This window comes from Glycine soja, chromosome 6 (assembly GCF_004193775.1).
Source record: "Glycine soja cultivar W05 chromosome 6, ASM419377v2, whole genome shotgun sequence".
Taxonomy (NCBI): domain Eukaryota; kingdom Viridiplantae; phylum Streptophyta; class Magnoliopsida; order Fabales; family Fabaceae; genus Glycine; species Glycine soja.
Window position 1 is genome coordinate 46,258,550 of NC_041007.1, and position 13,674 is coordinate 46,272,223.

Genomic DNA, 13,674 nt, shown 5'->3' on the forward strand with positions numbered 1-13,674 from the left:
TAAAAAAAATATTAATTGTTAATTTATTATTATTTTTTAAATAGTAGAGATTGAATTCTCCATTTTTTTTAATCATTTAACAAATCTTATATCTTCACTTGTCTCTTCTCTTATGATGTGGGTTTGAGAGTCTAAAACAACTCTATAATACTACTTTGTAAAGTTAATAAAGACTTAAGTTGTCCTTCACATTTTTTTAACAAAAATTAGAGAGGTTGGATGAAAAGTACGGACATCCCAATTATGTTATGATTCATCTATCAACCATCAAAGTCTCTCTCTCTCTGCAAGAAATTATCATTTATTTATATATTTTATATTGATACTATAGTTTTCTCTTATTTATATACTTATTTTAATATCTTATCACCATCTCAGTCCAATGTTAGATTTGAACTTTTCTCTTATAACTTTGATCTTTGCGTGTTTACTTTATGTTTCAATTCCAATGTTATAACTAACCAGTGTATGTTTGGTTCAGCGTAAAAAAAAAAACACAGATCCTTAACGTGAAAGCCTAAAACTACATAGGGTAACTTTTATAATGAAGTGAGACTTCAATGTGAATTTTGCTGACATGCTCTTATCATACAATCAAAATTAGTCCTTACAATAAAAAGTGAGGCATTACTTTTCGTTAATGTATCAATATCAATGCATATAACTTATATATATATATATATAGCAGTAAATCGTCAATGCAATTTACTGTATGTATGTATGTATTTTAGACGTATACAACGCATACGATCAAGCGTATCATTGCTTAGAGAGAGACATGTGTCACATGGCCGGCGCCAAATACTTTTGACTTGGAACATCTAACACTGCTTTCCTCTGCTATAAAAACACTGGTCGTCTCAGCCATCACGACAAGCAACAGAAACGAATCACTTTTGTGTATCAGTAGTCAGAACCCTCTTTCTGTCATTTGCAATAAGACATATTAAGCTAGTTACCCTTTTGGCTTTTAGGAACCATCCTACACCATACTTCACTTTTCATCTATTTAGTTTGAAAATGGGAAGAGCTCCTTGTTGTGACGAGAATGGACTCAAGAAGGGTCCATGGACACCAGAGGAAGACCTTAAACTCACCAACTACATTCAGATTCATGGACCAGGCAATTGGCGATCCCTCCCTAAAAATGCTGGTAGATGTTCTTATTTCCTTCTCCCTACGCTTCCCATTGTTTTGAAATAGGAAAGATTTGAGGCCTGTCACATTAATTTTAAAAGACAAACTATATCATTAATTTTTGTTCCAAAAAAATGTAAATGTTGATCAATATATAGCCTATTTGGTTATATGATGTGATTTTCCATGGATGTGATTTTCCATGGATGTGATTTTAAGAAGCTAATAGTAAAAATTTCAATGTCTCAAACATGATTATATTTACTACTAAGTTCTCAGTAGGTTTTCAAACATGGTATTAGTCATTTTTGCATCTTAACACAAAAATAAATGTTTCACATTTTCTCAACATTTTCACGGTTCTGTTGTTCTATCTACTAATTAAGGTATATCATTATTTAGTATTTACTAACATATTGATTATGTTACTTAATTACAGGCCTACGAAGGTGTGGCAAGAGTTGCCGCCTTCGATGGACAAATTACCTGAGACCCGATATAAAGAGAGGAAGATTCTCCTTAGAAGAAGAAGATGTTATCATTCAGTTGCACAGTATCTTGGGAAACAAGTAAGAGAAGCCTATGACACCATTTTCCTTCATTTATCACAATCTTCCTAATTTAAAAAACTAAGCTTCAATATGAGGTTGTTTTATACTAATTGCTAATCGATATGGTTAATTTATGCATGGCTTATTTAGATGGTCAGCTATAGCAGCTAGGTTGCCAGGAAGAACTGACAACGAAATAAAGAACTATTGGAACACCCACATTAGGAAGAGGCTACTTCGAATGGGAATTGACCCAGTCACACATACCCCACGCCTTGACCTACTTGACATGTCCTCTATTTTAAGGTCAATGTTGGGTAACCCCTCCCTTTTGAACATGCAAGGCTTATTAGGTGCACAAGTTTTGATGAACCAAGGGTTGTTAAAGCTGGCTTCCACAGCCTCTCTTCTATCAACAATTAACAATGATGAAAACCCAAATTTGGCTTCACAGAATTTTGTACATAGCCAAGTTGCTACCACCCCACCATCATTAGACTCAACTCAGTTTCAATTTCAAATGCCAACTAATCAGACAAACAATGTGGAAGTGGAAGGATTCTTGGGCACCGTGACGAACTTGAGCTGTTCAAGTTCTCCTTCGGGTGATGATAAGATTAACCTTGTTTTGCAACAAAAAAACCAAGTTGATTTGTTAGGGAACCATGATGTTTTGGTGCACTCTCTTTACAATGCAAAAAACCAAAATATGGGGTGTGATTCAGTTATGCGTACGCCTGTGTCAAGTCCAAACCGGTTGAACTCATCATCCAACTATGTGAAAAGTGGCACGGAGGAAGAGAGGGAGAGCTTTTGCAGTGACTTGTTCGAGTTTGAAATTCCAGAGAGTTTGGACTTTGCTGATATTTTTTGCAATGTCCCATATACACCAATAAATTGATACACATGTTAGTATATTTATAGTTATCTGAAGATGTGGCTAGTGTTTCCCCTTTTAGATGCATTGCATGTATATATATGTATCGAGTTTTGTAGTTGAATTTTGTTGTTGATACAATTGGACGTCCCTCGGTTTGTATTCAAATTAAGTTTCAACCATAATATTTTTATTTTTTATTTTAATGACCGATTTGACCGTCTATTCCAATTTTAAAGACTAACTTAATTGATAGTAATACATAATTTTAGATACTATTTTAGGCTATTGCTATTTCCAAGTTCCTTAACCTTAATTGTTAATACACTCCCCTTTTAATTTTTTTTTCCAAAACAGCCCCAAAAAATACACTCCCCTTTTAATTTTTTTTTTTCCAAAACTGCCTCCAAAAAATGCACTCCTCTTCATCTCTCCATAAGTCTCTATTTGATGAAAGAAGGCTTCATCTTGGAAGATTAATCGGTGGTGACAATTTTTCGAAGAACTTATGTTATGAGATTCATACTCTCTCCCTGAGTCTTTTGTGGTTTGATTCAAAATTAATAGAGCCTTCTTCTTCTCTACTTTATCCCTTGACTAAAAGTGTAAAGGAGGTACAAGATGTTGCATCATGGCCACGAGAAGCGAAATTGGTGCAATTTTTTAGCTTTAGCTAAAGAAGCCGGATAAATTTTTGCACTGTTGTTGGGGTTTTTCCGGAAGCAAATTTGTGTGGGTGTGTGGTTTGATGGTTTTTCTTGATTTGAAGTAAGCTGGGTGTGTTAGTTAATTGATTAATGAAGAAAGGATTTTATTTATTACAATCACTGGACCAATTTTTGGAATGCACTGGACAATAATTCTGAACACAAATTAGTGATTTCGATAAATTTTGATGGAGAACCTAAGCACACACAAAATTGAATATTTCTTTCTTAATAGGATTTATTAATGATTGTGATTTGATCTCATATGGAGTGTGCACAAGTATAACTACATTTTTTGGGATAATGTTGGAAAAAAATTAAAAGGATAGTGTATTTTTTTGAAACCGGACAATTGTGAAAAAAAAAATTAAAAAAGAGAGTGTCTAAGCAAAGAGGAATAGTGGATATAGCAGCTGCCCTATTTTATCATCATATTAATTTTATGGACCAATTAAATTTATCATTATAATTTAAAACAAGGCTTGCCCAGAGATGTTTAGTGCTGTGAGATGTTTAGTGTCTTGGGCGGAACCAAAAAAAATTGTTGTCATAATTATTTAAATGTTTTATTTCTTACATTTTTTCCATAAAAATTATTAATAATATGTTCGTAATAAAAAAATTAAAAATCATTTTTGATAAAAAAAAATTATTTAATCTATCGTGGAACATAGTAGATCACAAACATGCATGATTTTAATGATTTTAATTTTGATAAATTTGAAAAATCAAGTTTTATAATATTAAGAAATTCATCAAAATTAAACCTCTTTTGATAACATGAATAATTAATAGTATTATTCTATAAGGCATACATGCATGTGAAAACACAATTAAATGTCTTGAAAGAGCTTAATATCATAAAACTTGATTCTGATTCTATTGTCAAATTTTTTTAATGAATTTTAATTTTTCAAATAAGATCATAAGAATGATCATATTTTAAAGAAGTTTTAATTTTTAGTATTTTTTATGCTCATATTTAATCTCTTTTCATATTTTGCGATCCAACTTACCATAATCAGTTCTTCATCCGTTGGCATTATATAAAAAAATATTTTAATATTTATATAAATGTAATAAAATTTGGTGTTCCTTAAAAAGATGTGATTCGGCGGTGGTTACCTTGAGCGTACTCAGTAACAAAACTGAGTTAAAGGACTACTCTTCACATTTTACGTAACACTCCATTTTATTTTTGAGGATGACGATTTAAGTCTAACTCAAACCTTTACCTCATTTTATTGGGCCATCATTTCCCAAATCGGTGCAATAAAAGATGGCAACGCAGATATAAATTCATTTTATGCAATGAATATAAAAATCAACCTCACGATAAACAAAGCTTCAAGTCTTTGAAAGCCCGAATTCGATCAAATCTTGTACTTGGAAGATAGAATGGCCAAAAAACATAAGGAATTTTCCGTAGGAATTGACCTTGGTATAACCTACTTGTGTGTTGCAGTATGGCAGGAGCAACACTGTCTTTGGTATATTTATTTCCTGCTTTTAATTACTATGTATGCTTTGTCTTTAAAATTTTAGTTGAACAACTGAATGGCGAGAGATTTCTTCTATTTAACTTTTTGTAGCTGCTAAGAGGTTAATTGGTAGGAAATACAGTGATCCTGTTGTTCAAAAAGACAAAAAGTTGTGGCCATTCAACGTTGTTGTTGGTGTCAATGACAAACCTATGATTGTGGTTAAGTATAAGGGTGAGAAAAAACGCCTTTGTGCTGAGGAAGTATCATCTATGATCCTCGTTAAAATGCGGGAGGTTGCAGAGGCATATTTGAAATCCCATGTGAAGAATGCTGTTGTCACTGTTCCTGCCTATTTTAACTACTCTCAGCGAAAACCCACCAAAGATGCTGGTGCTATTGCTGGCCTTAATTTCATGCGAATAATCAATGAAACCATAGCTACTGCTATAGCATATGGCCTTGAAAAGAGAACTAATTGTGTCGAAAAGCGAAACATTTTCATATTTTATCTTGGTGGTGGAACTTTTGATGTGTCTCTCCTTACCATTAAGGACAAAGACTTCAAAGTTAAGGCCACTGCTGGAGACACTCATCTTGGAGGAGAAGACTTTGACAACAGAATGGTGAACTACATGGTACATGAATTCAAGAGGAAGAATAAAGTGGACATTAGTGGCAACCCAAAAGCCCGGAGGAGGTTGAGAACTGCATGCGAGAGGGCAAAAAGGGTACTCTCACATCTTGTTACCACTGACATTGATGTGGATCCTTTGTTTCAGGGCTTTGACTTTTGCTTCCCAATTAATCACTCGTACAAAGTTTGAGGAAATCAATATGGAGCTCTTTCAAAAGTGTATGGAGATAGTAAATAGTTTTCTTACTTATGCTAATATGAACAAGAGAGATGTGCATGATGTTGTCCTTGTTGGTGGGTCTTCTAGGATTCCCAAAGTGCAACATTTATTGCAGAATTTCTTCGAGGGAAAGCATCTATGCAAGAGCATCAACCTTGATGAGGCAGATGCTTATGGTGAAGCTGTGCAGGCTATTTTGTTGGGGGAGTAAAGATGGGAGAAAATTATGGATCTTCTCGTCACTTATATAGTGTTCAATTTTTTTTATTTCTACTCAATACGGGACATTTATATTTCAACAATCTTCCCCTCAAATGTCTTTTCTACATGATTGTCTCCCGAGTGAAAATCATTATCATCCATGAGTATTCTATAGCAGCCATTAGAGGTGATGAGAAGATGAAATTGAAGTGTTTGAAGGTTATTTGGAGGAGCATGAGAGCCACTTTGAGCGCGTCATTGGCAACTTTGGTTATGTGTATTTTTTAGTTCATGATTTTTGTGTTGCTGATTTGTCGTTTTTGTCTGTGACAAATACAAACTTTTTTAAGGGTGTTATTTAAACAATGTTTGAAGTTTAATATGTTTGTGCGGGACATGTTTAAATTTTTACCGTGGTTGACTTTGCCAGTCATTGTACATGATCTATTGCTGGATTGATCCTTGGACTAGTTGATACATCATGTGCTAAATGAAATGCTAGTAAATGACACATTAGAGGTGTATATATATAGTTGAGTGCCTGCTTGGTTTTACATTGAATTTTTTATAATCACATTGAAATATCACTTTATGTTTATGTGATTCCAGGTGCATATATGTTTGAATTAAAATAATTTTAATTAATTTTTGTGTTAAATTAAAAAAATTACTTAATTTTTTAACTAATTTACCGAATGATTGCCACTGCACTTACCCTTGCATTCTTTCACGTGTCTTCTCTCTCTCACCCTTCAACACTATTTCCCCTCAAAATCCAGCACGCTTTTACATACGGTAGAGGAGCATAAAATCAACATGTTTTTACAAGAGAAGCACAAGCTCCTCTGATTTTATTTTCAAGTTCTCTTTTTTTTTCTTATTAAAAAGTCTTATATTTTTTAAAGCTCTGAAATTGTGTTGAAAAAAAATCATTTGTTGATTAAAAAGTATTAAGAATGTCACGACTAGTATTAAGAATGTCACAATGGGCAAATATGGATTCTTGTCACCAGTCGCTGCAGTCTATCGTGGCAGCTGAGGTAATGAAATTAGAATAGAAATAGGATTTAGGTCCATGTTTAGCAAAAGATAAAGTGAAAATACTTATCTAATAAAAATATATATCCTTTAAGACAAAAGGTTATCAAGCAAATAGGAATGCTATCAAGCAAAAAGCAAAAGCAAATCTACTATGTTGAGCCTATACATTTTTTTTTCATCTTCATTCTTCTCCTTTATGTTTGGCAATTATTTTTTTTGTTATTGTATTGCTATATGATTTTCTTTTTTCTGATGTCCTCTTGCTTTTAGAACTCCTTAATTGATTTACAAAATACAAAAGGATAATTTACTTTGTTACATAATTACTCTTATTTGGAATTGAAAAAGCAAAATTAAAGAGAAAGAGGATGAGAAACCTAAAAGTGCTTTGATCCTTTGAATTACACGAAATCATAAAGTCATTATTGCTTTGTTTAAAGTTAAAGACTTCAAAGTGGCTACATGAAGGGGAAAAAACACTCCAAAATGGTGTCCAGTTGGATTTGCACAAACTATTTTAAAAGTGTTCTCCAACATATGGCTTTGATAAGATCCTCGTTAATTAGTACCTTATGATTTCAGCAATTTAGGTATAACCCTTCATTAAATCTATGATCAAAAGATAAAAAAAAAAAATTGACTTAATTATACAATTCGAGTTCCTCAATCAAAAGATTAACACAATGATATAAGAATCCATTATATCTATATGAAGAAAGATCTATTTAATTATATAATTTGTATTTAAATCTTTTCGTATATAAAATTTTCTTAGATAAACAACATTAGAATTAACCACTCATCTAATGAAGAATACATATGATTTTTAACAAAAAAAAATACAACTCAAGCTCGTCACAGCCGCAAGCATGTAAAGTTCAATACTTCAATTAGTTCAAGTTCAAAAGGTACTATAATTTTTTTTTCTTGTGGTCATGGGCAAAAGCCTTACAATATTGCACTGACAAGCTTTTTCACATGCTAGTTGCTATGCTATACAATGAAACTTGATTGAGGTTGATATCATAAACAAGACACAATTGGAGGAGGGCTTTTTTGCACGTGCACTAGCGTGTGAGTGAGTAAGACTAAAAAAGGCAATCATACTCATAATTCATGTATGAATGAATGAATATTCATTACGCTTACGCTTCTTCATATGCTTTGCTGCGCAAGCAAAATAATTGGGCTCAACCAAACAAAACCCAGCATTTTTATGAATTAGCAGAAGATATACATGGGCCCAGAAACCTCATTTTGTAATTTAAAACACCATGATTGCACCTTTTTCGTTCTACTTTTGGGCTCAATTACCGACGATGGAGCTAGCTAGCAAACCAAACCATTCTCCTTTTAGAACCCAATCCGATCTACTATAATAATGCCATTCTTTTTAAGTTTTTATTGACTAGTAAAATGGATGAGATATGGCAAACAAATGTTCATACAAGTGTTAATAATTTATATTCTTTAATCAAATGATTCAGAATTTAAATCTTGATTTTAGATATAAAATAAATTATTTTAAGAAATATCGTATTATGCGCTCTCATAATCCTCAATGAGGATCAATCAATACTTGTGATGAAAATTACTTTATACCAAAATCACCGTTAGGTTAAAAAAAAGCATCATCGTCCTCTCATTTTCCACGGGCATGATTTTGAATTAGGGGACCCTACCCGAGAAGCAAAGCGACCAGATTATTGGAGGCAGGAAAAAGAGCTAAAAACCTTTTCCCAAAGGGTACTACTTTTTACGGGAACAATTTTCTTTTGGTTGACGCTTTGTGTTTGTCCTTTAAACTAATAATGCTCCCTATCTCTCTCCCCTCTTTGAGTTGGCACTCCACTCTAGTTTTTACTCTCTCCTCTCTGGTGGAACCTACTTCACACTATGTGTTACTTTGTCATCTTGTGTAACAGAATATTCTGGGTAAAAGATACACTAGCTGGCTCGGTTATGCATATTATGTGTATGTCAAATGTAATTAAAATTTGTTCAGTAGTTAAAAAAGAGATGATTATTTATACTGGTGTAATGGTAACGTAAGAGAAAAAAAGTTGAAATTGGGTCTAGCATTCCCATGTGAAATGGAAGATTTGTGTTTGTCCATATTAGCCTAGAGCATTTTGCGTATGATTAAATAATGTTATCTTTGGGAAAACAGTGCACACAAAGAAAATGGCATTAGTTGGGTGTCACGCATGAGGAAAAACAGGTAAAGCAAAGGTAACGGAAGTGTACAACAAGTCAGGCATGCACGATTTGCATGCTTAATTTTTCAGGGCAATTCAAATTCGGACACATGCATGTAGGTTAAAATTAATTATCCCTTTGTAATTTGGATTTGGAACATGAAATTTTAGGTGATTATTATTAGTAGTAGCATTACATGGTGTTATTACTATTATTTCTATATAGTTGATGATTTGCTTATAATTAAATTTTTTGTCATGGAAAACGTTAGAGAATGGGAAAACCAACGGTTCAACACTGCAACCGAACAAAAACCCTTTTCCCCATTCCTAGCAAAAACAAAAGTATAACGGAAGAAGAAAGGACAAAGAGAGAAGAAAGATAATAAACTGATAAAATGAAAAAGACAGCACAAGCTGCCAAATTTGGGGACAATTTTTATATTTTAATAGTAATATAATAAACATTTATACAGTTACATATAATATTTTAATGTTTTTCAATTTTTTTATTCCTCTATTTTCGTTACGCTATAGTATTATTTTTCTATATTTCATTTTATTTTCTAGCTGTTTCTTCTTGCTACAATAAATAAATATAGAATGTTCGAATTAACATTATTTAATTTGTTTCTTTTTCTGCTTCGTCCTAGCCACTCTGAAACGAATCTCGCTCCATTTCTGATGAAGATCCCGTTGCTCTTTGGTTTTCTCATGAAACGAATCCTGCTCTTCATCCATCCACTTTTATAAAATTCAGAAACAGAAAAAACACTGTTCAATACTAATTTTTATTAGAATGATAGAAAGAAAATGTTAAATTAATTAGAGACCACTTTGGTTGGTGAACTTGGAGCAGTCAGCACCCCGCAAGAATCAAGACTGATTTCTGACTCACTGAACCCTACTTTTTCTCATCTGGACTGTGAATACGAATATTATTATCTAAAGCAAATATTTTAAGATTAATTACAGTAGATAATTATTTAACTTTGAAGTGTGATTAATATTCTTTTCACTAAAGAGTTTTGAGTTTAGAGCATTCCTTTCGCTTACTATAAAATTCGGATCATGTTCAGTGTTTATTGATTAAGAAATAATAACAAAATATTTTTGTCAAATTTTTTATTAGAGGTGTATTAAAAATTACAATAAATTAACTGTAAAATTCTCTTAGTTTAATTAGTAGTATTGAATTTTTAGTTTTAATATGTAATTATATTAAATACTTATTATTTCTTTTCTTTCTTTTTTGAAAGGGGAGTACTTGTCATTTCTTAAAAAAACATCTTTAATATTTGCTAAATCTTTAAAATATGCTCTACTTCTTCAATAAACCATTAAATGAAACAATTACTTTTAATCCTTTAACTAATACTTTTTTTTCATCCTAAGTGTTGTATTTAGAAAAGAATTTATCTGAATATACCTATAAAAATTAGTATTAAGGTTGGTTTTGTCTCAAAATAATTTTAATATTTAATAAAGAGTGTTATCTTTTAAAAACTACTACTAATTAACATTTGTCAAAATTAAATTAAAAAAATTGACATACTTGAAGTAGTCACAATTATCTGCAAAGCTTTATTGACTGTGTCTGTGGTATTATTATTATAAATAGCCCTTAAACTAATCCAGTTTGTCAAAGAGCACAAAGCAGTGAGAGAAACACCAGCAGCAGCGGCAGGGTCCAAAGCAAACGCCAGAAAATCCAAACCTTTTTTACCCCAAAAAAACCTTTTAGCATAATACATGCACTGTTGTTTTAGCAAACACACCTCTACGAATCTCAAACCAAATACCACCATATAATACTACCAATGTCCCATGAATCTCTTCACCTTTCTTCTCTCTTGCTATAATCATTTTCAACCAAACCCAAACCCAAACCCCTTTCTCTCATAAACAAAGCAACAAAGGTTCATCCCAGTTAGGAGTTAGGACCTCTCTTCCTTTTTCATTTCCTCGAATCCCAAACACCACAAAAACCAAAACCCACCTAAAAAATGCAATCATTCCCCTCCACTCTCGCATGCTTTACTTTTTCAACGTCACTAGTACTAGTACTACTCTTATTTCTACTACCTTTTTCTCGGGCCGGTTTACTCTCCGAACCGGTAAGCGACCCCAACCAGCCACTCGAACCGGGCTCCAACACGGTCCCTGCCTTCCCCGTCCAGACCCAGGCCCTCACCTGCCGCCTCGACCTCTCCGACGAGCTATTCGGCGGAGTCAAGGACGCCTGCGGCAAAGACCTCGACCGGAGCCGCTGCTGCCCCGTCCTCGCCGCCTGGCTCTTCGCCGCCCACGCCCGCACCGCCCTCGACGTCTCCGCCGCCCCGCCTCCATCCTCCGGCGACCTTCCGATGATGCCCGACGACTCACAAAAATGCGTCAACTCGCTCCAGGACTCGCTTCTCTCCCGCAACATACGAATCCCTCAGTCCAACGCCACGTGCGACGCCATTCTCTGCTTCTGCGGCATCAGGCTCCACCAAATCACGTCGCTGACTTGCAACGCTGCGTTTAACGTCTCGCTTTCTCACAGAAACGCCACTCCAACCGCCGCGGTTCGCAACCTGGAGAATAATTGTCGTAACTCCTCTTACGCTGGTTGCACTAAATGCCTCGGTGCCCTACAAAAGGTAACCCCAATTATTAGTATTACTATTATTTAGAGCTCTTCTAACTCAATCCTAAAAACTATTACTTTGATTACGTTCCCACCTCAAACCCACATACATTGTTAGAGTTTCATGTATTCAAGGTATTGCTCGATCGACCATTACAATTTTATCTTATAAAAGACTCATCCATGGTTTGAGAGCTGAAGATGTTTATAAATAATTTATGGGTTTGATTCGTGAGACTTTGAGAATACTAGAATAGTTACATGATTATTACCACGCTTTTTCATGTTGAAGATTGAACCTCTTTTAGTATGAAATGTGTATGACTAAATATTTGTGAATACTTCAATAATAAATCCAACTAAAATAACTAAATAAGTTGTGATAATATTATCTTAAAATTTCCAACAACAATTTTCTTACTTATATAAACTAGTATTTTTTTTTTCATTTTTGAAATTTTGGTTTTGAGTTTTGTTTGGGTTGGGTGCAAATGTTCTGCCAAGTGTTACGTAACGATATTCAAAAAGGAAAAGTGAAGTGGAAAAAATAAGTCATCTTTTTTCGCCGACCAGGTTGACCTTAGAACATGACTTCCCATGTGCGTTTACAAATTATTAGAAACTTTTTTTTTCTTTCTTTTTTCGGTTTAACTTTTGCGACATTGTTGAATTGAACCGTTTCTAATTTGTCCCGAACCATGTTTTACTACTGTTTAGGATGTGGGTTTTATTTTTTGGCGTTGAAAGATTAATGATAATAACGTGATTTTTAATTGGTTTTTGAAGGTGAAGGGGTATAAAAATGAGACGAAGGGAAGTGATAGAGTGAAGAAAATGTTCAACCGGGACTGTCAATTGATGGGGTTAACGTGGCTTCTTGCAAAGAACAAAACGGCGTACATACCCACCGTTTCGGCGGTGCTGCGTGCGATGATGTACAGTGCGCACCCTCACGAGTCCAAGTGTAGTCCCGACCAGGAGAACATGCCGCTGGCCGTTGATTCGCTTCAGTTCGAGAGCGGCCACGCGCCATCGCGGCCGTCCAAGTTTTGCGTGACGATTTTGCCCCTCTTGGTTCTCTTATTTTCCGCTTTTGTTGTGTAGAAAGAAAGGGTGGGCCCACTCGGTGGGGTTAGTGTCTGTCCTCTTCTCTTTCTCTCTCTCTCGCTATCACGTGAAACTTAGCTACTCGACAAAACATGCAAACAAACGGGGGTAGTTTGTTTTTTACTTGAGAGGGTTTTTCTGGCTGTAAATTTTCAGAGTCCATTGACATGTTTGTGTGTACAGTGTCACCAACTTACATAGAAAGAAGTGGTTCTTTATTTTTACCTCTCCAGTTTTCTCATCCTTTTTTTTTTTTTTAATATTTTCTTTCAAGTAAAACTCCCTAATTCTTTACTGCATGAGAATGAAGAACATTGGGGTGTAACTGTGTAAGTTGTGAGTAATTTTAAACATTGTCTTTTGTTATGAAACATGCATGTTTTATGTTTAAATAATTAAGAATGTCTTCAAATTAAAAAAATTGGTTTTTACATCTTTAAAATTGATATATTTCAAAACAACGGGTTTCGGATTAACATATTTATAATTATTTTAGAGAAGTTAGGTTTGTTTTTTTTTTTTACAAGACTTTTAAGACAGCTACTGTAAACTTACAAAATGGCAATTTTTTGTTATTTAATTGTAAAAGTGATGAATTATTTTTAAAAAACTCATGAAAACAGTTGAAGATTAGAATCGTTTCTGTCGTTTATTTTGTTTATTTTAATAAAAATGTAAATTGTTAGATATATTAATTAGAAATATATGAAGAAAAAGAGGTACTAATAATTTTAAAACAATTCTAAAAAAACTAGATGAATTGTTGAAAATTTTAATATGATTAATTTTTTTAATAATGTGGTTAAGGTTTTGTAATTTGTAAATAAGAACACAGGTAGTATTTTTTATATCAATATACTATGTTTTTTTTGGTAGATACTAGTT

General features: G+C 33.6%; 2 protein-coding genes and 1 pseudogene across 2 annotated transcripts; all 3 read left to right on the forward strand.

Moving 5' to 3' along the window:
- The first annotated feature begins 906 nt into the window (after nucleotides 1–906).
- On the forward strand, nucleotides 907–2,706 carry LOC114414252 (transcription factor MYB41-like). The gene is made up of 3 exons (XM_028378551.1): nucleotides 907–1,153; nucleotides 1,577–1,706; nucleotides 1,839–2,706. The coding sequence occupies exons 1-3, from the start codon at nucleotides 1,021–1,023 to the stop codon at nucleotides 2,587–2,589; spliced, it is 1,014 nt and encodes a 337-aa protein (XP_028234352.1). The 5' UTR covers nucleotides 907–1,020; the 3' UTR covers nucleotides 2,590–2,706.
- A 1,964-nt stretch (nucleotides 2,707–4,670) lies between these two features.
- LOC114416365 lies at nucleotides 4,671–5,821 on the forward strand (annotated as a pseudogene).
- Nucleotides 5,822–10,690: 4,869 nt separating this feature from the next.
- Nucleotides 10,691–13,021, forward strand: LOC114417266 (uncharacterized GPI-anchored protein At4g28100-like). Its single transcript, XM_028382407.1, has 2 exons — nucleotides 10,691–11,695; nucleotides 12,469–13,021. The coding sequence occupies exons 1-2, from the start codon at nucleotides 11,057–11,059 to the stop codon at nucleotides 12,784–12,786; spliced, it is 957 nt and encodes a 318-aa protein (XP_028238208.1). The 5' UTR covers nucleotides 10,691–11,056; the 3' UTR covers nucleotides 12,787–13,021.
- The last annotated feature ends 653 nt before the right edge of the window (nucleotides 13,022–13,674 follow it).